This window comes from Platichthys flesus, chromosome 11, assembly GCF_949316205.1.
Source record: "Platichthys flesus chromosome 11, fPlaFle2.1, whole genome shotgun sequence".
Lineage (NCBI taxonomy): Eukaryota > Metazoa > Chordata > Actinopteri > Pleuronectiformes > Pleuronectidae > Platichthys > Platichthys flesus.
In genome coordinates, this window is record NC_084955.1 from 14,380,478 (window position 1) to 14,407,549 (window position 27,072).

Below are 27,072 nucleotides of genomic sequence, written 5' to 3' on the forward strand. Positions count from 1 at the left end.
AAGTTGCTTTCGTTAAAAGCATCTGATAAATGAGTAAATACAAAACTTGCAGACACCACATGCATGTTTTTCTTTAGGCTGGAGTCACACGGGGGACAGGGAAGCCCAGCAGATGGCGCAAACATACACGCAAAGATGGATTCTGACTCCCTCCACCAACATGACATAGGATATCTGAAAATATGCCCAAGCTGCAGCAATGTGGTTTATCCGGTTGAGATTTTACATGAATCTGATCTGACTGCGGCTTCCAAGAGAAACATGACGTCTGAGTTGGATTTCACTCACTGAACCAAAATCGGTTTGATTGGGTATCTTATTTTGCTGACGTCTGTCAACCCTGCTCCAAACTTTCACTTTAAGAAGGCGCGTCTACGCTGCAGTGTGGTGTGTTTATTACAACCCTGAAAGTGGCACATGGAAACCATAGCTGGTGTCTCCATGGCACACTTCTCCAGACCCACACACCCAATGTGAGTGAAACGCGTTGGAGACCCTGATTCACGCACCACATCCCCGCAGCCTGTCAAGACTGTTTTTTATCCCGGGGCTACAGTGCGGTGCATGCGGCAGCGTGAGCGCCTCGCCAGGGCGCACGGCGAGGAGCGGAACGGGAGCAGATTGAAGACGGTTCGGGATTCCGGGCGATATAGGTCTGGTTCAGCGGTGCGCCAGCCGTCGGGGGGTGAAGGCACGTTGGGACGCGAGGGACATGGAGGCGCCGGCGGGGACGAGGAGCTGCGAGCGCACCGCGGCCACACCGGAGTGACCGAGCCGTGAAACCGGGGGTGATGGCAGCATCCAGCAACTCCAGCCTCTCGGGTTCATCTGTGTCCTCTGGTGAGAGTTCACATGACCCACATCCAGGCTAGACTGAGACACAATAATAATAATCATAATAATCATACTAATCATACTAATCCTAATAATCATACTAATAATAATAATAATACGCACCAGGTTATGTGGCATCTTTACATGTCTCCATCTGCATGTCACATGTGCCATTAAAAAGACATTAGAGTGGCTCCATGTGACTGCTGTGCTGTAGGATTATGGGTATGAATACATTCCCATGTGCTTTGACTGAGTGATGGAAACGTGTGGAGGGAAAGGACGTCTTTGGAGCTGGATTATAAGGTTGTGGGATGCACTTAGCCTGACGTTGGGTTTTTGGATATTATCATTAGATGGCCAATCATCTCCATAATTCCCTTATTGACTTTGCACTTGGCTGGCTTTAAGGATTATCTTTGGCCTGAGTAGTCTACCATTTATTTCCCCAAAACACGCAGCAGCAGCAACGGACTGGGGGAGGATGATATTGGGCCATGGTCCAGTGATGTAACACAGTGTGCATGAGACTCCAAATCTGATACCCTTTGCACAAAATGAGGTATAGTTAATTGATTAGTATTGAATTTGGCTGTTAAAACTTCATTTCCAGGTTTGTATTTCCCCAGCATGGGAACAGAAAGTGGGTTAGCAGCTGTTCAAACAAGCCCAGACTGAAAGAGCAACCCTGTGTCTGTGAACATCCCATCCTGTGTGAGTGGAACGCTCAGCTCATGTTTGCCAGGGTCTAAAGTACGAACTCCTCCATCACTGCTCTGTTTGAAGCCCCCCCAGCCACCAGAGGCATGGGTGTGTGAGATACAGCGTGTACTTGTACTTGTATATTTGTGAGGACCATTTCGAGCATTGACCCGAGGACATTTTGGGAAAGAGAGTACATTTTTACCGCTCCTCATTTTTTTCAAAGGGTTTTTTGAGGGTTCAGACTTGCTCTTAAGGTTATAATTAGGTTAAGGGTTAAGGGTTAGGGTTAAGGTTAAAGTTAGGCATTAAGTTGTGAGGGTTTAGGTTTTGGTAAGGGGCTGACAAATGCTTAATGTGTTGTGTCTTTGCGTGTGTGATTTATAACACCAAGCTCAGCACTTGAGATTTTTTTTACATTTCCACCAATATTTCACTTTCTACCCCAGAAAATGACATCCACAGAATATGCACAATGTGACCCAACAACAGTTAAAATTGATCCCAGCACGTTGAGGATGTGGGACCTTTTATAGGATTACAGAATGTTTGTTTGACTTTCGTTCTCTCCATGCATCCCACGCAGCAGAGTCCCATTTCCCAAGGTACGGCCCAATGGGAGGGACGGACAGTCGATTCCAAGCTGATATAACCCGTGGTGACCGCATGCCTCACAAAGCATTATCTCATGTGTGCATTGCAGAAGGCAGCAGGGTTTTACTGTTTGACCGCTGATGCTTTAAGAGGAAAGTCTTTTCTCTCTGTGGCACCGGAGGGCTGTCATTACCGTGGGGCTCTCAATATAATTATCAGAGGTTGCAAGCTGCGCTGCTGCCAGGGATGGAGTGGTTGTCACAAGGGTATTATTATTTTCATGCCGAAGCTCTTTGGCAGTCAGACGCAACATTTGAATAATCTTGTCTATGAGGCATTTGACTCAAAAAAATGCATCAAGGCTCAATTTCTGCTCCGTATTAGGTCGTCTGCTCTGGCTGAAAACCCGGGGCTCACGGTGAAGCTCTTTCTGCTGCTTCTCATCAGAAGTCTATGCAGTTTTCTAGGTTTTGGGGCTTTTCAGGCGACAGTGTGTAATTAAAGTTCATTTAACTTTTCTGTTTGTTGCAATAAAGGTGGTGTTCCTGTCCTCCCTGTGAATTTTCCAAAATGCTATGTTCCCAAACTGCTTTATATAGCGTGTGACCTGCATTGAACACGTGCTCTGAAGAACTCTAATTTATGTTTAAGGCAGAAATGATAGACAAATTGAGAAGATTGCAACATGATTACAGCTTACATTGTGTTTTGCAAACTCTTCTTTTCTCTGGAAAGATATTTTTCTGGCCGTTCATATAGATCAGGGAGATTCCTACAAATTCCTGGCACGGCTGGGCATGGGACTGTACCAGCAGCAGCCTACCATTTTCTAAACGGCTCCAGGAAATAAAGCTTTGAAAATAAATTGTGGGATAGAGCATGAAAGTATGCCTTCTGCTCCGGGCCTTAAATGACGAAATTGGCCAGAATTACAGAGAGAGGGGCGGTCGGCTCGACACCATCCTGCACATGTTTCTGGCAAAATGCTGCATTTCACCTCAAATTCCTTCCATTACTTTCATGTCCTCACCAGTGTAAATCATGTAGGCAGGGATTTGTGTCATGTACGATGGCTTACTAAAATTATCTGCTTGTTTTACAGCAGCAGAGAGGGAGCCACTTAGTCCCCGAAGTAAACCAGCCCATTAATTACAACAACAGGCTCCTGCAGTGACACAAGGAAATGTCAGAACTCACCCACAGTTTTTTGTAAACAGCAGAACCTGCAGTTTCACTGGGTGTGTACAGCCCAGCCGTGCAGCACATATAGTGCACTCCACAGAGTCGCCCTCATACCTGTCACATATTATCTTGTCAGTACCAGTACTCTGTCAGCCCGCTTGTTTTGGACTGGTGTAATACACAGATGGTCTCTCTGTTGCAGCTCTGCTGCATCCCACTGTGTCTGTGTGTTTGTGAGGGTGTGTTTGTGATACATGTATCAGTGGCTCTACTCCAGAATGTGTTATTTCTGCATGTGAATTATATAAGTGAGTGTGTAGTTTCATTTTTACTGCCAAATCATGTATAGACATTAGACAACTCCCATTATTTGGACCAGGATGAGGGGCGTCCCGGTTCGGATCCTGGTTCAGCCGGGGCCTTTCACTGTGAGTGTGAGTTTGCATGTTCTCCCCGTGTCTGGCTGGGTTTTCTCTGCACAGCCCAGTCATACAGATAGGAAATGGATCCAGTGAAGTCTGTAAAATGACCATATTGTGAGTGTGGATATTGTGTGTCTCTGTATGTTGGCTCTGTGATGGGCTGGTGACCTCTTCAGGGTGCACCCTGCATCTCCCCCGATGTCGGCTGGGATCAGCTCCAGCCCCCATGCGTCCTTCAAAAGATTAGTGGTACAGATGATGGAGGGAGGGTCTCTTTGGGCTGGGATGAGCTGTGGAGGGAAGATATTGGAAATGGGAAAACAACAGTAAAGTACTGGCATTTACACACAAATCAGTGTCGACTCCTCTAAACCATGAAGGTGCTGTGAGGTGAGGTCACGTTAAAATGCTTCTCACTGGACTGTGAAATCAGTATTTCTTCACCCTTGTGAATTACTTCGGTTTGGAAAAGAACAGAGAACAAGATTTACTAACAAGGTAAAAAATCAGGAGGTGAAGGGTGTGTTTGTTTTCTCCGGCTTCCTGCGGCTTCCTCCCACAGAACAAGGACATGCAGATCGGGGTTTGTTTATTTGGAAACACTAAATTGATCTAAACTGTGATCGTGGTTTGTCTCCGCATGTTGACCCTGCAATCCGCTGGTGACGTGTTTATCCGGGGATATAGATAATGGATATAAATGCCTGGGTGGGGTGCAGCACATAACAACCAATTTAGTCACCTACATTATCTTCCTCTTTATTACTTTGTCATGGTGTTGATGAGATTGACCCTCAGGATCCGTGTCACCAGAAGAGCAGAGACAAAGAACACAAACTCCCTCACCCTCAGCCTGAGTGATGAACTCATCCACCCCCCGACTCCGACATAGAGGAGCAGGTGCACACAAACACAAGGTGGAAACATGGCCCACACGACCTCACTGATTCTTTCATGAGGAGACGCTGGCACGTTTCCACTCTTATAAACCTTTAAGTTGAACAAGGTGACACAGTGAAAACAGCCTGGTTTTAAAATACCTGTTCTCCCTTTCTGCATGAAACGCTCTGAGCCAGTTGAGCTGGCGTCAGCCGTGCACGCGTTACACACATCCGCGCTCATGTGTTACAAGCTGGAGTGGAATCCTTTTATTTTTTGCTCGTGCCCAGACTGTGGATGCAGACGTTATCTCAGGGGATAAAAGTCTTCATTTTCATTCATCTCCTATTCCCTTTGTCACCAAAGCAAACAGCCCCCGGTAATTATTTTATTGAATGTCTCTGACTGGTGCATAATGGAGGGCAACACAATTAATAGCACTTTCTTCCGGGGGGGGGAAGAGCCTCCTGGCTGCTCCAGAATTTCAAATGCCTCCTGATCATCAGGCTCCACACAAAACTCTGAGCTACTTAGAAATTCTTTTTGATGTTCCTTGGATTCCTACATGTGTATATGTGTGTTCGTTGGAGTGTGGGTGTACACAGTGTAGCTCAATGTGTGTGTGTGTGTGTGTGTGTGTGTTTGTGCGAGCGTGTGCCGCTATAAGCCGATGCAGAGTTCCAGACTGAAATACCATTCATCATTAAAAAGAATCAGATTGAAAAGAGAATATTTGGCAGCCGACCAGATGAATTCACTTTCTTTAAACAAGCTGCAGTGCAATAAATATCTCAGACTGTTGCCACTGCAACACACAGTGACAAAGCCTGAGCATTAAGACAATACATTTTCCAGGGCAGCTTGGCCACACATCAGCAATCAGCCTGGGGGATATAAAGTTGAGTTTGAAGGTAGACGTTCTGTGGAGGGCTGCAGAGCAAATATTTACCCTTTTAAAAACTCCATGTCTCAGTTCAGCTACCTTTTTCAGCATTTGCATAATTATTCAGCTTATGATTATATATGCACCTAGCTTGTCTTTTTGAATTAAAACCCGATTGATTGACGGGACAATGCAAATTGTCAGAAGTGAACCTTTCATAGACAAACCAAGCTTTATTTCTGCTGATAAGAAAACTTATATTTCAAAGAATGAAGAATTCAGAGAAGATGTGCATTAATTACATGTTACGTGAAAAAATGTTTTATTTTCCTCTTTCAAGCTCTATATATCTGTTTGTATGTGTGTTTTCTTATAATATACTATATTTATTATAAGGTTTCTGCTTAAACTGTAAAATGTCAAGCCTCAGTTACAATCCTTTGTCGTAAGGGTTTGATGATGACATCTTGGGAATCATTGCTATTTTACTTGTTTTCATTGGCCTTCGTTTGTCTGTTTCATAGTCGGCAATCATCCCCAAGAACCCGTTAAATTTGGATTTCGATCAGGGGGCAGATCCAGGATTCTGTTTTACGCTTTCTTCAGCGTTGCAAGTTTTTCAACATTTTCCCTGTTTGACAGGGAATTATTCATCATCAGGTACAACGGGGGACTGACTTCTATGAGATTGTGCAGTTCGGTGAGGCTTGTTTGAATTGGAGGAGACTGTTGGGCCTGGGAGGGGGGGCTGATTTCTACTGAGAGCCATTCAAACCGGTGTAGCCCTCCTCAAAACCCACATTGGCCGTGACCTAGTTTTAATAATTTTCCAAACAGCCTCCACTCAAACTCTGTAGTGAGCTGAAACAACTGCGTGAAGCAAATACTCTGCCTGCACTTAAAGTGTCATTACATAAACAAATGGAAAAAGAACAAGAATATACAAGAGTTATTTTAATGTTACAGGTTTAATACTCTCTCTGAGCTCCTTTCCCAGTTGTCTCTGCCTGTACGTCAGTGCCCACATGCAGTAAGTTCTCACTAGTTCCCATTAAATCCTTCCCTCTCTGTGCTCAGGTGTGTTTTATGGCCAGAGGGGTGTGGTGCCAATGAACCGCTGAGTGCAAAGGAATGTTTAAAATGAATCTTCTGGATCAACATGATTCATCAGTCACACAGTCAGCTGGATCTTTCAGCAGCGGCGGAGGGAGTGTGATGAAAGATGGATAATCACGGTTAAGATCTGAGAGGCAGATGAAGCATTAATTATCATTGCAGCTATTTCGTGCATTTGGCCCAAGGCATCATCGGGCCGGTTGTAGCTGCACAGCGCCATTATCATGCTGACATACTGAGCATGCAGCACATGCAGTAACCTTTAAACACGCAATGAAAAGCTGTGTGTAAATGGGCCAAGACCTGCTATGAAACTGCTGAATACAGATAATACCACCAAATCATTTTCACCGTGTGAAACCAGTTTGTTTAGCTCATTATCTTCATAGCTTCATTCTTGACCTTGGAAACCGAAGACTAAAAAACACATGGTCCAATTTATTTGTCCTGTCCAAAGCTTTAAACTGCATCTCGTGGCCCTTCTTCAATACAGGGAGTGAGATGTGAATAAAAGCTTTGGAAAAAAACAAACACTGTACATAAAAACACGTCTCCACCTCCTCCCACTATAATCTCACTAGCTTAGAATAGACTAGAGGAATAGAGCCGCGGTGTCGAGGTCTCACTAGGCTGATCACAAGTCAGTCGTTTTATAGCATCAAATATACATTGAAATGTGTAAAACCAAAGTTGCATTTAGAAACAAATTTACTTGAGGTGTTCTTTGTCTTTTTAGTTTAGTCCGTGTCCCATTCACTAACATGGAGGAGGCGGGTTTATGACACATCCTCATGTCGTCCATCTTTATGTACAGTTTATGGAAAGAACGATCAAGTTGGACCTTGTGTGGAAAAACTTTCAGCATCACCGTCATTATTATATTGTGAGTAAAAACACGTTTCACCCTTTGTGTCATATTAAGGACCGCTTGTTTTATGACATCCCTGGCGGTGTAGCGCAGCGGCACATTTTGCCATATTTTTGACTCATTTAGTGACACATTTTATTACAAGTCATTACTCCACCGAGGAGGTGATGGAGTAAATTATCCTGCAGCCACAGAACATTTACCTTATCACCTCTCCTTCTCTTTTTAAGCTAATATACTGTAGAAGCACGCTCCATCATGTATTCCAGGAATGTGTTAACATAATCATAAATCAGCCGCTATATTTCCCAGAGGAAGCGTCTTGCTGTTAGTGCCGGGATGTAAATTGTGTTTACTTCCCTTAATTGTAATTGGTGAATTAGTATTCTTATCCGGGAACCAGGATGGGGATGTTGTGTTATTCGGGTTCCTGCTGCCGGCAGGTGATATAGATCAGGTGAGTGCCGAGATGAAGCTCAGCGAAACAAGTGGACGCTTGCATTGATTGTCCTTGAAGCAGAGACACGGATTAGAGATGTATTCAGTGGTGCAACTTAAGTGGCAGCCGCCCATTGTGAAGACACAGGCATAATTATAAGCGGGATAAACAACGGTGACACAAGCACGTTGAGGGGCTCACATGTCCAGTGGGAGCAGAGATAGAAATTGAGATTATAATGAGAGAAAGCAGGACACAGTCTATTTAACACCACTGTGAGTTCATAACACAGACCTGCTCTATTTTTGTGTTTTACAGACCCTGAGGATTACCAGCCGCCCATATGGAAGTCCTACCGTGAGTAATTCATTCCTTTTATCTGCTGATTGTGAATGTTTTAACCTGGCGTTGGCCTGCAGTGTAGTTTCTTTTATTAACAGCACATTTGTTTATGGCCTATAAATAAAAAATGTTTCTATACTTAGGGTTTCGTTGTGTGCATAGTGCAATTAGACACACTGCACGGATCCAAACGGCGACACACACACACACGCACAAAAGGCAAAGGCTCAAACACATCCGCCCCCGCTCATCACATTCACAGAATGCACAAAGGTAAAGCAGCAGATCCCTGCTCTCTGAGTAAAATAGGTTACCATCATGCAGGAAAACAAGATTTTCTGCCTGCAAAGCGGCTCAGTCCTCACAACACCCACCTCATTATACTGGGTTTTCGCAATGTGGGAGGAAGCATGGAGACACTTCACAATATATGTGATGCATTTTCGGTGAAGCACAAAAAAGCTGCCTCTGTCCTCGGAGCGATAGCGTTTTGTTCAAACCGGTCGCACTTCATAGCTTTTATATTTTTACGCACTTTTTCTGCAGCAACATTTCTCGAGGCCCATCTTCTCCTGACTTCTCTGCCGAGGTATTTTTAGCGCTCACTGTGTCACAGGAATGGGCGATGTCCAGATCTCGCTCTGCTCAGCTCGAGCCAGCCTGACAGAACGTGAGAATGTCAGGATCCGGGACGTTGTACACAGTCAGGGTCCTCGTTCCTCCTGCTTGCAGAATCTGAATCGAAAACACACAGCTCAACCGCTCACAGTGATTTCTTTACAGTGGGACGGGCTGTTGTTGGTGAAAAGGACACAAGGCATCAAACACCAAACATCTAGCAGGAAGTGCATTATGCCATAAAACTGTTATAATTGCTGGATATTTACACAGAGTCTGGTTTACAATTGTGACCGTAAGAGAATCTCCAGCTCTGGACACACATAGGATGAAAAATTGGCTCTGAAGAAGGAAACCACACTGGGAGTCGGCCACTGACTCCTCTGTTGTGGTCGTGTTTCTGTATTTCCTACAGACCTCCAGTTTCTCGGGGAAACAGCAGAAACAGCAGTAGTGTTTTGGCTTCGCTCCCTTTTTAATCACTAATTGTAACGTACTAATTCCGTGAGGCTAGTGAGGTGTTTGTGTGGATCACTACGCCTGCAGCTACTTCATTACTTTAAGTAGAGCAAAGACACAGAAATACAACATTCATGTATATGTAAGTGGAAGGACTTTTGTTACAGTGCTAAAAGGAGATCTTAATTCACTCAGACGGATAACAGATGTACTTCACGGCTTCTGTCATGTAAACCACTGACTGCTGAGTCTTGCATATCCGAGCCAATAGCTCCATTTCTACCATGTTGCCTGAAAAAGCTGCATTCAGGAGCTGGACTTAAGCTGTTAAGTGTCCAGTAGAGTCCTGTGCACTGCAGCAGTGAGTCTCCTCCATCTGTAAGTGTGTGTTGAGCCTGTTATGTGTATAATTACAACTTGCACTAAACTGTGTATGCACCTCAGAGGGGAGGAAGGCCTTAAATAACACGTGTGTATATTTCTCTACCAGTGTACCAGCTCCAGCAGGAAGCCCCGAGACCAAAGAGGATCACGTGTCCTCAGGAGGTCAGTGCATTTATAAAGCTTCACACAATAGAAACCCTGTATGAGGCTGAAATGATTGCTTTCCGATTTTGTTAAATTTAATATTCAGTAGGATGGAAGCTGCCTTTGTCCCATATTCTACCAGATGTTAAAGTACTCATTGATCAGTTTTTTCCACCAGTGACTGTTAATGATTTGAATTAATTAGACAAACACACAAGAACTCATGTAACAATGAAGTTTCAAGCACCAGCCTGTGAAGGTTTTTTACGATTATTTCAACCAGCAGGCACTTTAACAAACTGAACCACCTGCTGGACTCATTTATTTCCTTTTAACGACAAAGGTTTCTCACCCTTTGCCTTTTTTAAAACGCAGTCGGCCAGACTACAGCCAGACTACAGCTTGCAGTTCTCCCTCTCAGGTTTGAGCCTGCAAAAAACATTCACCAGGAAATGATTGAGCCTGGCAGCTGGAAGCCAGACCGGTCAGGAACCTTCAGGGAGTGACTCGCTGCAGCTCGGACCTCCCACACCTCAGGAACAATTGTTTAAATCCAGTCCTAGTGTTAGAAAGTCAAGGCATGGCAGCGTGCTTTAGACCGCTTTATATATTAAGGAGGACGTTGTAGTGAAAAGTGCAGAACATGTTTTAGTCTTTCTCAAAAAAGATCAGTGGTTAGTTGTTTATTTAAGCTGGTATTTTTCATCAGTAGCAATATAACAAAAGTAAAATTTATATTCATATAATGCTTATGTTTATCAAGTGTTTGTCATTCTGTGCGCATAAATAAGAGTTTAAAACTTTCACTCAGTCTTTAAACTTAAAATAAATATTCAGTGGTAGAAGAAGAACTCAAAAATTGTACTTTAATAAAAGTACAAATATTCAGTCAAAATTGCACTTGAGTGCAGTAAAAGTGTCACATTCACTATTCTACTTGAGTAAAATAAGTGTAGTAGTGAAATTAGTACAAGTACCTGCAGAGTGTAGCCTATTGCCTAATGCATCTGATTACATCATCTTGGCCTCCTCTTAATCCAGTTGAGGTGTTTCTTCACCAGTGATGCCGGATCAGTGAGCCAGAGATTACTTAAAAAATAACTATGTGAACATGTATCAGCACATTGTAAGAGTAGAGAGTACAGATGTTCGCTGATGTGTAGTTGAGTCAAATGCTAAGTGTAAGATGAGAAGAAGAAATCTTCTTAAGTAAAGTACAGATACATGAAAAATGTACTCAAGTACAGTTATGAAGTAAATGTACCTCCTTACATCCCACCACTGGAATAATAATGTGACATATAATGTGAACATTCTTATCTTGGCATATGCCCTATTAAGCAAGTTCCCCCGGCTCTGTGAATATAAAGCTACTGGAACCAGTTCCTCTACTGGTTGGTGCCCTCGCTGCCGGTCTTCCATTGTATAGTTGACCAGAAATGATCCATGCCTCATCCCATTTCCAGTCCCGCCACGCTTTGATGAGCGGAGTGAAAGCGGTGCGCTGGCTGAGTGAGATTAGCTTCTCATTAATTCAAAGTACAAAATGATGTTTGACATATCACCGAAGTGTTCCCCCCCGTAAAAACCACGATGATCATAGCTGTGACTTCTACGAGATTTTACGCGGGACCTCTGTGGTGGTTTCACACACTGACTTTGTGAACAGCAAAGAGGGAGTATAGATAATTAAATTGTTTATAGTCCATTATTCTCACGTCAGAATCTTAATGCCGCCTGATGTTGTTTTACGTCGTGTTGGAAATGAGAAATGTTTGTTCGCCATATGCCGCGCCAAAGATTTGCAACACAGACACGCTGCACGCACCCCGGCGTGACACACTAACACACTAAATATGAATTGTTTGCAGCTGGCCATCCATCAGCGATTTTTATTTCTATCTCACGTCGCCTCTTATTCATCTGTGCCCTCTTGGAGTTGGCTTCATGGTTTGGTAGCCGCGAATAGACGTGGGGGCATGGCTGCAGATAATCTGCTCTGTGGTGTCGACTCCTCTATCTTTCAAAAGACAGGGCTGTAATAACAGTTTGGCGAAGCCGTTTAATTGAGCTTTCATATCTCCGAGGTTCCAGCCAATATTTCTTCTTCTTCTTCTGGTTTGCAGATGGAGACCCGACCCAAATACTATGGCAGAGAGTGAGTAGTAACTTCATCACCGTCATCGTTTCTCGTGACTTCTTTTCAAATATGGCTGTGCAGTGGCGGATGTTATCCAGCGTTATTGCCTTGCATCAGATGTGGTTGAGGTTAAATTTGGCAGACGTGTGTTTTATGTGTCTGCTTTGTCTCGATACTCTGAATTAGAGCCTGAGCTTAACATCCACTATGTACTTCTTTGTCTTTGTGAGGACAAATTCACACTGGAGGAAGAGTTATACCCTCTATGTATTCTTTTTTTTTTGCACAGATTTCATGGCATTATCTCTCGGGAGTATGCAGATGAGCTGCTGGTGGGAGTCGAGGGGGCTTACCTCATCAGGGAGAGCCAGAGACAGCCGGGGACGCACACCTTGGCCTTGAGGTACGGACACATCAGCATGCAGCACAGGGTTCCCTGAAAGGTCGCCTCCATCAGCAGCCCACAGCTCGCTCCGTCTCCACCTCCTTTAGCTTTCCCTCTGCGCTCAATCACCTCGTCACCCATGTGTCTCACATCCCGCAGGTTCGGGCACCAGACCCTCAACTACCGCCTGTTCTACGACGGGAAGCACTTTGTCGGGGAGAAGAGGTTCGAGTCGGTCCACGACCTGGTGACCGACGCCCTCATCACCCTCTACATCGAGACCAAGGCGGCGGAGTACATCGCCAAAATGACCACCAACCCCATCTACGAGCACCTCGGCTACACCTCGCTACTCAAGGACAAGACGGTGCACAGGCTGAGCCGCGGGCGCACGGAGCCACGCAGGGTCACCTTCCAGAAAGACGAGAGGGTGAGCCTTATGACCTAAATACAAATATATAGATTCTCACAATTTTTATTTTACATTGATTTTATGTATTTTTGCACTAAGGTAATGAAAGGATATGGGATACATTTAGTTTTTTCAATCTTTTTTCCAGAGAGTGGATTTTCAGTTTGAGAGCAGACTTGATTTTACGTTCCCATTTTTTCCTCTCACTCAAAAACCCTACGCTCAGTCTCAAACATACCCTGCTTGTGCTTAGATTCCTCAGTTTCCAGCTTCAGCTCGTCTCCTCGCACCCACACCTGCTTCTGTTTGCCCATGAAACGCCTGCCAGGTGACTGTTTGTCATGTTGCAACTTTCTGCTGCTTGAGCAAGACCGGGCATCACAGACCCGCTCTCTGTTCAAGCTGAAAGAAGAAGTCAGAAAAATCGGTTCTGTCATCGATCGAATATTAAACTTGTAGAACTTAAATCAATTGTAATGTAATGCAATGATTTTTAAGATGAGACTATAAGAAACAGAGCATAATGGAAGCAGAAATGAGGTTTAGGTCTTTGAGTTTTTCATTATCTTAGCGAGTGCTCATTATCTTCCAGGCCTCTCCACAGACACTAATACCAGGGTTTTGATCTACTGCCTTGCTGCTGATCATTTCCATTCCACTTCCAGTTGGATGACAGCGTCTCTGAGAGGACACTTTGTCCTGAGAGCGAGACGTACATTATCGCTGTTGCCTCGGGGTGTGTTCACTGCCGCCATGCTTCATTGCCTCCTCTGAAAGGTAATGATGACCGAGGGGACTGGGACTTTGCTCGGCCTGCCATGCATATCAGACACACTGGTCTTATAGGTGAGACACGCAGCTCATTGTATTCATTCTCACTCGTGAGCTGTTGTCGGATTAGAGCCTGTGAATGATTCATGGACGAGGAACAAGGAAATGTCACGAGGAACAAGGGAGAGAAACTTGAAGTATCCCTCCACTAGGTGGCAATCTTAACTTGGCTCCTGGCTCTAAGAATCACTGCTGAGCTCTTCTTACCGACTGACACCAATATTTTCTCGTTCTTTCCTGCTTCCTGAGCTGTGGCTTTAACGCGTCTCTCGGCTTGATGACGAGATTTATCTCTCAAGGAATTCTTTGTCTTCAAAATGTCTCCCTGTAGTTTGTCAGTCAGCCAGTGACAGACACATGACAGAGCTGTCAGCAGCAGCAGCAGCATCGGTTGCAGTATTTATATCATCAGCCTTCAGTTTGGCCCCTCTAACTCCAGACATGAGCCGTTAATGCAGCACTTTTGACCTGATGGTCGTTCGTCTGTCAGCCGTCCATCGACTCTTTGGGGTTTTAAATAAGCTCAGTGTTAGAGATGCTGCTGCCGACCACGAGGAAGCCTCTGGAGCAGAGAGCTTCCCTTCGAGGACCAACAGACCTAACCCAGGTCTGCTTAACACACAGCGCTCTGTTGAACAGTGTCAAGTAGTGTTGCTGTGTTTCGAAACTAGAAAGTCACTCGCCCACATTCAATAGTCCCCTTGACTTAAAGCAAGTCTTGTTCGGTCACATGACGTTTCTCAGCTCCACATTGATTGTCGGTCAACATCTGATAACAATCCTACTATTAAATCAAATTAAATAATAAACACCCAGATTTTCAATTTGGATCTGCTCATACTCATCGATAGCAACCCAAACCAAATATGTTCTAAATATAAAAAAAATAAAAAATAAAGATTCAAACATACATTTGTATAGATTATTGTAAAAGCAATATTTAAAAAAGTGATCTGCTACCTGATCCAGATCCACAGCTAAATGTTGTGAGTTTCCCCCCCGACCAGCACCGCGTCCTTCTGTCACATTCATGATAATCCATCCTGAAACAAACTTCAGAGCGTTTGGCAAATAAATCAGCTTTTCTCTAAATGTCACATTGCGACTTATCTGGGGCCTTTTTTTTTAACTATTCCTCCTGCCAAATTATCACACACGAGGATCCGAGTCAGTGACGGATGTGATGATGGCCGACTCCCCACCTGCGAGTCACTGTTGAAAAGAGGGGGAGTAAAAAACTGTTTTTCTGCCCAGGTGAAGAGAAGAAGCAGAGACCCGACCTCGATGCGGCTGCTGTTTGAACTCCATGTTTACCGATTACACAGCCGCGCCCGCAGCCATTACAGGCACAGTGGCTTCACTGTATCGCGAGCGTTCACACGTGTTTACTCGGTGCCGGGTTGATACCTCCGCATTGCCATGACTGCACATTTTTGTGTAATTAAAATACTCCCAGAAGGTGAGAGGGAGGACTTGACGCGACCTGTAGATCAACTTCCTGAGTTTCCTTTTTTCCTTGTGTGTGCTGGAATTTGCTCCGGTGGCCAGAAAGAACCCTCCGCCACATTCCTCCTGACACTCGCACTCTGGTTCAATCTGAGTCTCGACGTGAGCGGGGCTCTCGACGAACAGGTTCACTCGCCTGGCCCTGAAAAGGTTTCCAAAGAAAGTTTGTCCTGCTGTTTGTTAAGATAATGACCTGTCCTCTCTTCAGAGTTTCAGGCTATAAAAAGGCAGAAACTGCTTTTTAAGATCCTCAGATATAACATTTTCAACTGCTCATCACGCAGCGCTGTTAGTGCACTTTTCCTGACATTTAAATTGGGGGTATTTATCTTCAGAGTTCTTTTCGCACAATTTCCTCCGTTCTTTTGAGCAATGGATATCTTCTCCTGCCGTGGCCGTCACTGTTTGTCTATTTTTCCATTTGTTCGAGATGCTGTAAGGCCCGATTGTTTGGGATGTGGTATAGTTGTACCCTGCTGTCCCTCTGTGTCAGGGCCCACTGTGCAGTTTTCCCAAGATTCCGAGCACTCGTTCACAACCAAGTCCGCTCAGCTGTGCGCTCACAAAGCCTCGGGGGGGGGGAATAAAAGAGTCGAAGCCACTGAAAGGAAAGCAGGGCTTGTTGTGTGACCACCTTTTGTGTCCTTTCTTCCACTGTCTTCTTTAAGAGACAAGAAGCCATCTGCCCCGCAGACAAAGCGCGTAGCCTTCGTGTCCCTCGTCTCCCTCCCTCCGACATGCATGTCTAAAATATCTCGGACAGACAGAGTGGTCTGTTCCTCGTCTGTCCCCTCAGACGTAGCCGTGGAGCAGAATTGCATGGTATGTGTAGGTCTTTTCAAAGAATGTCCACCACAATGACAAATATCTTCACCTGTCCCGTCACTCTATATGCCGTCGGCCTGTGCTTCACTGCTGCCTTCAGACGTCGGAGACAAATAGAAGCGGCCGGTACACACACAAGGCTCACGGCAGTATTTTACTCTGCTTCTGTGTCAGGAAGCTGCCAATCCTTTTATTTCATCTCAGCTTTGTTGGTGCCCTCGGGGTCTTTCGCTCCTCGCCTCCCCACTCGGCCTCAGCTCCAGCTCTTTATCGTCACAAATCCAGCGCTCTCCGGCTTCCTGACCTCTCCTGCCTGTTAAATAAATCTGTTCAATCTATATTCTTGTGATTCTTTGCATGTTCAAGTTTGGCTCTTGTGTATAACCGCCTTTGAGACAAAACCTCACTAGTTTTTTGTAACTCATCTTGTAGTATGATGTGTAATCTGTGTGTTGTTACAGAGCTTTGTGATTAATTAGAAGAGCATCAAACCTTATGGTGCAGTTAACTGGTTGTTTACAAATTCAGCATGAACATAGCAACTGCAACCCCCCCCGCTGTCAAATGACTGTGGCTGCAGACCTACAAATGAGCTTCCAATTGGATTTTACTTGGATTTGGGCACTGTGGGATTACTCCCTGTGTGGGGATTATGGCAGTAATCCCACCCCAATCCCAGTTGATGGTCTGGTTGGGCTGGTCCTCTGAGACGAATGGCTGTGATTGGCGTGAGGAGGCTGCAGTCGGAGAGTCTGGAAGGTCCAGCCTGCGTGGCAGTCCTGGAAATTCCACCAGCCGACTGGAGGTTGTTTTAATAACGAAGACACAGCCTCGGCTCTGTCAGACTCTTACACCTTAGAGCAGCTGAGCGAACTGGTTAGAAGACCCAGTGATCACTGCTGGGAGTGGAGCATTATCTCCAGTTAAGAGGAGTGGAGTTTGTCCAGAAGGCGGTGTGCTAATGGGAGTGTGCTCTTTGCTACAAAGAGGGCGTCTGCACTATTGATCCTGCTTTTCAGAGCCGTTGAGCTGTGTGAAGTGGTCCTGACAGCACCCGACCGCCCTCACTCTCAACCTCCTGGCCCCTCCTCATCACAGACCCTGTCCTCTCTCTCTTCCCCTCTGGGTGTGTGAAAGAGGGCCATTGTTCCAGGCACACTCCTGCCCTCTGGCCGCCCGCAGTCGATCCTGTTCCCCCTGCTCTTCTTGCTCTCCGCTGCCTCTAGGATTCGCACCAGATGCAGAGTCAACCTCGTGCTGGCTGTCATCAGTCGCCCTCCCGGGTCAGAGGGGAGTGGAGTGGAGCCGCTGCCTCTGCGCTGGGCTGTTGCCGGCAGCGTCTGCTGCACAGCACCCACGTCTCCCCCCTGCGTCTCTCCCCAGAGGAGCTCGAGAGTCTGTTGGACCCAGACCAGTCCAGCATGGAGGCTGACGATAACAGAGGAGGTCCAGCGGCGGACCTGATCACCCACAAGGCGAAACAACATGATCGGAAGCGACAGGAGCTGCTGGCTTTGGCTCTGGGAGTCAAACTGGGGAGCAAGGGAACTTTTCTGTGGAAGCCTATTAAACTGTTGGCCTCCTGTCCTCAGATCTCCTCACCGCTGGTAAGAAGGAGCGCCTTGAAAGACACACCGGAGAAGCAGTGCTTCTACGAGAAGATCCACAACTTCAAGGTGAGCAGATTTTTATTTAGAAAACTTGGATGACTTATGACAAATTTACTTTTCAGCAGGTTTCTGTTATCTCTGGGTAAAGAAACCTTTTAGAAAGATGCATTAGAGTTTTTGTTTCAGTTGTGTGTTTGTCCCATTATTGACCACAGTTTGTTGTGATGAGAACACATGCAGCTGACACCCATATGCACTGAGGGGAACAATCCATTAACAGCGGAGCACATTGATTAGCATCGATTTTAAAGCTTTTTGTTTTTGATGGCTGATTTTGAAAAAAATGGTTAAGTGCATAGCACATAGTGACTCACACAATAAGAGCCCTATTGGGCTTTAAATATACACAAGAGAATTTAGGGATTCTTTGCCTGTGAGCGCCTCAACATTCTTGTAATTGTATCTTGGGTTTCAGTTAACAAGCAGAGGCTATTATGACCCCCCAGCTTTTTTCATGCTTCCCCTTTGAAAAAAGAACAAAAACCCTCCACCCACCAGCTGCCATATGCCCTCGTCACTCATCACTCCACTGCTACCTATTCAAAGTCCCAGTGAAGGTGTGTGCGTGTGCAGGTGGGGCCCCCCTTTGCCATCTTATCTGTAGTTTTAGGGGTCACACTGGGCATCTGTTGTTTTGACTCGCAGGCTTGCCTGTATGTATTCGATCGCCCAGGAGCAGATGCCAGACACATTATAGTAAATCCTTTAATCTGCCTTGTATATACAAATGCTCTCATTTGGCCAGGGGTCCCATCCACTGCAGCACGAGATCAGGACCTAATCTCTCTCCAGTTCATCAGAAGGGTGGTTCTTCCAGCTCAGGAGCGGACACAGCAGTGACTTGTAATACTTGGTATCACCCATAATAACCTGTGCTGTCTCTTTATCTCCAGGTACACACCTTTCGGGGGCCGCACTGGTGCGAGTACTGTGCCAACTTCATGTGGGGCCTCATCGCCCAGGGTGTCCGCTGCTCAGGTAACCCCCCCACTCCCACCATCCAAACACCCTGGCACAGATCACGCAAAGATAGTCGCGGAAGTCATGGATTACATAAGCGGTGTATGATCCGTGGCTAACACTGTCCTGTCACGCATGTTGAGATATCTTCTTCCATTTGAAATGGAGCTTCGCTTATTTGTCCCTGTTTGTGTGTATTTTCCTTTTCTTCCTTTTTGTGACAAACAAGTTGAGATTCTGGTGTCAGTGACTCATCGATACAGAGGGACAACTGCTATCAGCCCCTGTTATATCACTCCTTGTTTCCCTCCAGACACTAATCATAGTCGTACCATAGTGAAGGGCATCGAGATGTTTAAACCGACTCTCTACTGCGCAAAGAAAGGAAGTGATGCCGTCCACTGACAGCATTTACGTCAAAGTGCATGTTCTAACATGCGCAGGTCGATCACAGGTAACATGAGCCTTAATATTTAAAGAGATATAGCAACAGAACCTGGTCACAAGATGCATCTGCTGCACAGCCCCAGTCCTGAAGTCAACGTGCACTTGGCTGGACTTGGTCGCTTCCCCCCCGAACAGAGTGCTTGTTGTTGAGACATTTGCCATGCTGACAAGCCAGAGGCAAACACTGCTATCATCAGACACCTCATGTGCTATGGGAAACAGGAAAACACTTCTTTTTTGTCCTCGCTCACCTCCGCCTCCCTCACTTCGAGCGCCGGCTGAGGGCGAGGAGCCCGATCAGCAGACCGCCGGTAAAAACATCTCCTCTGTGATGAACAGTGGGTCTTACCGTGTGTCTACCTGTGTCGCAATCCGCAAATTCTACATTGCAGGCTGTCTGTGCTGCCACACAACGCACACACACACTTACACACACCCGGCTCCTGACAGCTTTCCGGCTCGCTCCATGTGACTACAACTACACACATACAACCCACGCCCATGCTGCCATGTTTGCTGTTATCTACCTTTGGCGCAGTGCACCGTGACAGCTTAGCCGTGGCAGTGCAGTCTAACGCAGACTCTGGGAAACAGGTTCAAGCTGCTGTGTTTAGCCTGTTGTGATGATCGTGTTATCATCAGCCAGAGGATGATCTCACTCTCTCTCTCTCTCTCTGTCTGTTTATCCCTCGCTCCGCTAGACTGCGGCCTGAACGTACACAAACAATGCTCCAAACTGGTTCCCAGCGACTGCCAGCCGGACCTGCGCAGGATAAAGAAGGTGTTCAGCTGTGACCTGACCACGCTTGTCAAAGCTCACAACACGACGCGACCCATGGTGGTGGACATGTGTATTCAGGAGATAGAGCTGAGAGGTACAATGCAGGGAATCACTTTAAACTCCATTAATCACATCACAGAGAGGAAAGGAGAGCATAAAGCTTGATTTGTTGAATCCTGAGTGGAGTGCATACCTCCCCCGGGGCACAACCGTTCCCTGGAGTTCAGTCGAGCTGCACCAAATCACACACGCTCATAGATAACAGTTCCCTTAATACGGCATGTTCTCTTCAGTCAGGATCCCTGAATTATTCCCTGGGAAATCAGTGAAAATGTGAAAAAAAAAGCATGTCTCATCTCACAATGTTAAAGAAAGAGAAAACATTTGACTGGATCGGCCCTCTGATCCAGATCCTAACCAAAATACAATGGGTTCTTCCCTGAGCCAAACCGCAACGTTCCCAGTTCAGGGTCTTACCAAGTTTCATGGCAATCCGTCCACTAGCTTTTTGAATCATGCTAACAAACAAATGGACATGGATGAAAACATAATTTCCTTGCTGGAGATAACAATTTGAGCAGTAGAAATGTGATATCTTTGTGTGAAAAGAAGAATTTTGAAGCATGAGATGTAGAGAGGGGGGGTGTTAGAAAAAAAACTAACTGAGACACGTTTCCCACTTTTCCTCCCCAGGTATGACCTCTGAAGGTCTGTACCGAGTGTCTGGCTTCTCTGAGCACGTGGAGGACGTGAGACTCTCCTTCGACCGAGGTTTGTAAATGTCCCATTTCTCAGCCCTGGGATATGGGTCTCTGTGGTTTCAGGTTCACGGGTTCATACTTTTAAATGAGGAGCTTGTTTCGTCTGCAGACCAGCGTGAGAAAGAGCCGTTTGTTGTGTCTGTAACACACAGCACACACTCACACGCAGCTCTTATTTCAAATTGTATCCAAATATAAAAAAATGACGTGTCAGTCGCAAATGATTTCTTTCCCATCAACAGACGGGGACAAGGCGGACATCAGCGCCGATGCCTACGCAGACATCAACATCATTGCCGGTGCTTTGAAGCTCTACTTGAGAGACCTCCCCATTCCAGTCATCACATTTGACTTGTACTCCAAATTTATTCAGGCTGCAAGTAAGAGCTGCTCTCGCTGCAATTTCATGGCATTACTGCGTCGGTGCTCCTCCGCTCAGCTCTGATAGTAATCATTCTGCTAATGTGATGTAGAAATTCCGAACGCTGACTCCAGACTGGAGGCCGTTCACGAGGGTCTGCTGCAGCTCCCGCCAGCTCACTACGAGACCCTGCGATACCTGATGGCTCATCTCAAGAGGTGGGATCACACTCAAATCCTCCATTTCTGTCATGGTGTCTGTAAAATATGTTGAAAAGGAATTGATCCAGCTACTAACCACCGTGTCATAGATTGTTGACCTTATTGAAAACACGTAAGCCTCTGAGCCCATCGTCTAATGAAGAATTAACCTCTGGGGGCAACGTTCCAATATTTTGGGGCCTCCAATGTAGTCAGTGAATATTTGGGCCATGACTCTTCTGTTCACCGTTCACCGACAAGTTTATTTGATCACACAACCCCAATCGTTCTCCACACAAAATTCAAACAGCAATACTTTTTGTAGCTCCAGGCAACATTTGGGCTCAACTCTAATTACAGCTATCTGCATATGAATGCCCCAAAACGTAGTCCCTCGTCTCCTGATTCTGTTTACTCAAAGAATCTGTTTATAGATATGAATTTTGTATAAATCCCGCTTTCTCACATGAGCACTGACTGTTTAATAATCTGTGGCTGAGAAGCAAAAGTTACAAAAATCAACTTATTCAATCTTTGATCTTATTCAAAAAAGAAAACACCAGTGCAGTACAGCAGCAGCAACACTCACTAAGTCATCCATTGACTTATATCTAACACACATATATATTATGGAATTAAGGCTTTATTTGTAACCAGCTCTAAAAAGTTAGAGCTACAACAAAAATGCATTTAGGAAACGGAAAGTGAATGACATTTTAAAAGACACCTTAAGGCAGTGAGTACTAGGAGGAAGGCCACCAGCCAACATTATTATTCTTGCCAACCCATTTAGTCTCTCTTTCAATGTTAGTGCCATGTCTATCTTCAATCCTTACGCTAACTGTCGGAGCGTCGCTTTGTAACCACTTACCAGTGTTTGCTTTTTTTCACTACCACAGTTCAAATTTTCAGGAGGTATCTGTCATTTCATGTTATTCCTTCTGGTAGATGACCCAGATACAGTCTCTTGCATGGTTTCAAAGAACATGCTGCACTTGCCCAGAATGTCTGTATTTTGGGGCAAATCCCCCAAAAAATGTGATGGTGATTAGTCTCCTCCTCGTCCCCTTGAGTAAATGAATTTGGAAATTATTCTGCTTATTTCAAGAAATGTTTGAAACCTGCTTTTGAGGATATGTGTCATGTGAGATAAAAGCCACAGGAACGCGCCAACTAGTTAAAACAGTATTACCACAAGATTTGAAAAAGGAAAAAAACGCGTTCTAATCTTTCTTTCTGTTTTTGACTTTTCTTGAATCAGAAAATAAATCTTTCTTTTTCTATTTTTACAGGGTGACAATGTTCGAAAAGGACAACTTAATGAATTCTGAGAACCTGGGCATCGTCTTCGGTCCAACGCTCATGCAGCCACCGGAGCAGAACGCCTTGACGACCCTGAATCACATGAGGCAGCAGAAGCTGGTGGTGCAGCTCATGATAGAGCATGAAGACGTCTTATTCTGACGAGCGAGGCATGTGGCGCTCGCAGGAACAGAAACGAAGGACAATCATTTATTCTGTCATGGAGGGAATTCAAGCCCCCTTGATACTAATGAAGTTTCAGAATAGTTTGTAATCAGGTTGGACTCGAGACGCTTCGTTTTCGCATGACTGTTTTAGTTGAAGTGGGTTTAGTGTCGACATCGTCTTGTTCCTGTCGGTCTCCATGCGCAGCCTAGACCATCACTTTTTATACTCGGGAATGATCCAGTGTTTTGAACTGACTCCAGTGCTGTTCCCTGTCCCTACCTGGTGTAGACTCAGTCGTGCTGACAGCGCTGTGTGAAGTCCGCCCCCCCGGGCACATTGTCTTATCAGTGTCTCGAGCCGTTGCTGTGTAAACCAAGCTTCACAGCAGCAGCTCACGTTTCCACATGACGTGTGTGCACATCCAGGTTTTATGGGGGGGGGGCGCTGCTCCAAACTTCAATCAAACGGCGTGGACCCTTTCATTGGACATTAAATAGGATCATGTGATGATCAATGTGTCACCTGTGTGTGCTTATAAGAAAAACGACAGATGAGACACCCGGGAGCTCATGAAGCACTTTTTTGCAACAAGTGTAAAGATTTATTTTGTAAAGATGTTTATTTTTGTCTTTTACTCTGCATCATGTTCTGTCACAATAATATATACTGTCGAGAATGATGTTTGTTGAATTGATGTCATAAAAATACAAAAGAAGAGAACGTAACCATCGTTTTCATTACCTCCCTGTGTTCACCCCTGTCCGTGTGTTTGACTGTAAACCAGATTACACTCAAACTAAAAATGCTAAATCTCTGCATTAACATTGCAAGGAGTTTATCACAATTTTAAAAGATGATCCCATAGAATAATTCATTGGTCTTAGTGAAAAAACTATCTGGGACATTGAGTGACCTGATATTTATGAGTGTATGAAGTCTGGTGCAGATTGGTTTTATCTAAGGGGGCTGTCAGGCCTTGGTGGAGATGGAGATGTGCAGATTGGAACACCTTTTGAGTTTTAACGACAAATGAAGGCTGCCACTGGTTTTCTTTCATGCTTGGAAGGGGAGGGTGAGGTGTAAGGTATTCAGCTGCAGCATGTAACTGTGGCGGCACATGAGCTGACTCTACTGTGATACTGTAGAAGAGTTTCCGTCAGACCAAAGGCCCGGCCCTGAGAAGGTGTTGACTGGTTGTAGCCTGCAGCTCACTGAATCACAGGTATGTGCTTGTCTCATTCTTTTAAATCTTGTGACAACTATTGTCTTATCCCTGTTCTGTGTTTTAACCAGAATACCTCATCCAGTCTGTCTCTTGCTTTGTAACCTTCCTACTTGTCCAGTTCTACCTGCAACTGTGGCGCTCTTAAGGAGAAATAGTTGCACCGGTGCTCACACAGTATACTCGCCAATCTGTTCCTCATTCTTGAGAATGATAGTGGTGTGAATCAGTCTTGATAAGAATAAATGAGCTGGAAATTACTGGAAAACAATGATTTATTATTTCCTACTCGTCTGTCATCACTTATAGAAGTGTGTCATTTGATTTGGGTTAGGGTGTAGTTTAAAGTCATAAAGTACAGTAACCAGCAGTGTCATAGCATTCTATCAGGTAGCCTATCCACTGGGTGTTAAACCACTGAGCAACAGGTTACTTCTCTATAGCTTATAGTGAATGAGACGTATATGACTGCCAGCAGAATAGATAGTTTCCAGTTGTTTATTTCTAATTCTGAGATCTTGGCACTTTGTATAACTCAAGTTAAAATCCTGACAAACCAATACTGGCTTTGTGGACTCGCGTAATGTTTGACATGCAGTTGAAAAAACATGGTCACTAATTTCTGTATTACATCTTTACTTTGTTTCCTACTCTGGCTTCGTTGAGACAGTTTTACATTTGGATACCTTGTATGTGGAATTTGATATTTATTAATATTACTCATTGCAACTGACTGGACCTTTTTCTACGGGCAAATACTGTCCAATTTACAACTTCATGATTTATTTTTCATAAAAACTAACAGTTTATGTGGCTGTGCTTTCATTTTGATAATTTGGTCTGCCATAGACACTGAGACCTTAACAAGCTCAAAGACGAGGACCACTCACAGCATATTGACTCTGTTTTTGGGCAATGGAGGATCTGTAAATATGAAACAAAAGCAAAGAACAACAGTGCCCACTAGTGACGAAAGGAGGTATGCACAGAAAATATCAACCCATCTCAAAAAGCACACACAAATTGTTCAGCCGATGGATTGTTCAGACAACTATCAAGTTATTTTTATTTGATGAAATGAAAAGACACTGCGATTTAAGTAACTTAGAGGTGACACCATCAGTGCAGGCACAACGGAAATAAATATATCATGGATGTCACTTTACACACACTGACAAAAACAGAGCAGATGCAACGGAAATAAATATATCATGGATGTCACTTTACACACACTGACAAAAACAGAGCAGATGCATTCAAGGACAAACAAAACTAAGACAATACTGTTCAAAGGTGTAAAAACACAAGGCCTGGAAAATGTTCATGTACAACAGCCCTGAACTTAATTCACAAATCCTCCGTTCATGTGACTTTTTTTTTAGGAGGAATTTAATAATGTTAGTGTAAAAAAGGGAGATGACATCAGAGCTCGTCGTGTTGGTAGGTGAACTCCCTCGAAGATATGAAACCATCTTCATCCTCATCCTCGTTTTTGAAGATGTCGTCTACCATCACCTCATGATGCGTGTCGTTAGCGGAGTATCCGTGTTTCTCAAACTCCTTCTGCAGGTACTCTTTCACCTGAGGTGCAGACAGAAAGAAAAATGACGTTCACTGTTAGCAGTCAAATATATCGGCAGTCTCAACACACAAGGAAAAGCAGTACAGAGGAGTTTCCCACCTCGCTTCTCGAGAGCTTCCAGTCATCGTTGAGATCCATCTCCCGAAAAGAGTCGTGTGACCTGGGACCATTTCGAATCTCCATGAGCTCAATGTCAAAAATTAGAGTGCTGCCTGAAGGGATCTTGCCTGTAAACAAATAAAAACATGAATTAAAAACCATATGGTCGATTAACCTACCACAGCTTTTACGATACATTTGTGAATGTTGCTGTACCTTTTCCTTCCTTGCCATATGCCAGAGATGGAGGGACGGTCAGCTTCCTGCGCTCTCCTACACACATGTCCTTTAGACCCTTATCCCAGCCTTTGATTACTTCTTTGATCCCAAGAGTGAACCAGACTGGATTTCTATCCCCTTCTTTCCAGCTGCCAGGAAGGAAACACATCGTTGTAGATTAATCAGAGAAAGCACAGTCCAATTTACAAGTAAAAATGTTGTGTGAGTCTGCTCTTTATCTTTTTACCTCACCCTCTAACCATTTGTTAGTTGGTTTGATTGCTTGCAAGCAACATTACACATACCTAGGGCATCAGAGCTTATTGACACAGATAGTGACAGATGTGATTATGATTTTTTCAATAAGTTAAACACTATATTCAAAAAGCTTTAACAACCAGTGACCCTATGGTGTGACTTTCCTGCATTAAGCCTTGAGTGTGGTTTAATTGCACACAGAAACACATGCATCATTGTATGAGAAGAAATCAATCAATCAGCAAAGGTGAGAGCTCCTAGCTGACCCTCTGGTACAAAAGGCAGCAGAAGAGCTGCCTCAGAAAGACACGAGAGACAGAGACATGGGAGACACTGAGCTGCAAAGCTGCAAAGCTGCAAAGCTGCCACTCCAGCAGGAAGTGCTGGTTTGTTCTGAGTTTAAGAGTTTATAAGTTTAAAGAGACACCTTTGTCTCTGGCTGTGTGGGAGAGCCCTGTGGCATCGTCATTTGCCACACTGTATTATTCTTGCATGCATTACATTGCATGTTACTTATTATTACTTACTAATGCCTATTTTTGACTCTTGCTGCTGTAATATGGGTTTTCTTAACGTACCTTGTCTTGAAACTTAACTTTTTGTATCTTTTCTTAACTTGTCTTGTCTCTTATCTGATCTTATCTTATCTCACCTGGAATGGAACATGGTGCCGTTACTCTCCAGGAATCCCTCGTAGTGAACCAGGAGCATGTCTCCATACTTCGTCTTGCGGTAGCACATTAACGGTTTGTGCACAACTTCAGTTTTGACCTCTGGCTCGGGCAGCTTCCCTCCACAGACACACACCCACAGTGAGGTCAGCGTGGACAACATGGAGAGGAGAATCATTTTCATACTGTACAACTTATTGACTCATAAATGCAACAAAAAAGCGACTCGCAGCGTTTCTAAAAAAACAAAATAAACACTGGTCTTAAGATAGATGCATGGCAAGAATGTTAAATACGTGGCAGCCAACTTCAGCTGTTAACCCCTCCCTCCTCCACGATTGGATGAAATCACTCCATATCCCCGCCCTATATCTGCATCCTCTTCTTTGATTGGCTTGTGCGTGCG

General features: G+C 44.8%; 2 protein-coding genes across 2 annotated transcripts; one reads left to right on the forward strand and one right to left on the reverse strand.

The window, feature by feature from the left end:
* The first annotated feature begins 227 nt into the window (after positions 1–227).
* Positions 228–23,335, forward strand: chn2 (chimerin 2). The gene is made up of 13 exons (XM_062399312.1): positions 228–840; positions 8,238–8,276; positions 9,829–9,884; positions 11,993–12,024; positions 12,296–12,409; positions 12,551–12,821; positions 17,558–17,641; positions 18,529–18,613; positions 19,744–19,917; positions 20,517–20,594; positions 20,827–20,964; positions 21,058–21,163; positions 22,438–23,335. The coding sequence occupies exons 1-13, from the start codon at positions 792–794 to the stop codon at positions 22,607–22,609; spliced, it is 1,398 nt and encodes a 465-aa protein (XP_062255296.1). The 5' UTR covers positions 228–791; the 3' UTR covers positions 22,610–23,335.
* Positions 23,336–24,874: 1,539 nt separating this feature from the next.
* Positions 24,875–26,985, reverse strand: fkbp14 (FKBP prolyl isomerase 14). The gene is made up of 4 exons (XM_062399272.1): positions 26,648–26,985; positions 25,735–25,886; positions 25,519–25,646; positions 24,875–25,418 (listed from the first exon to the last, which is right to left on the reverse strand). The coding sequence occupies exons 1-4, from the start codon at positions 26,848–26,850 to the stop codon at positions 25,260–25,262; spliced, it is 642 nt and encodes a 213-aa protein (XP_062255256.1). The 5' UTR covers positions 26,851–26,985; the 3' UTR covers positions 24,875–25,259.
* Between the last annotated feature and the right edge of the window lie 87 nt (positions 26,986–27,072).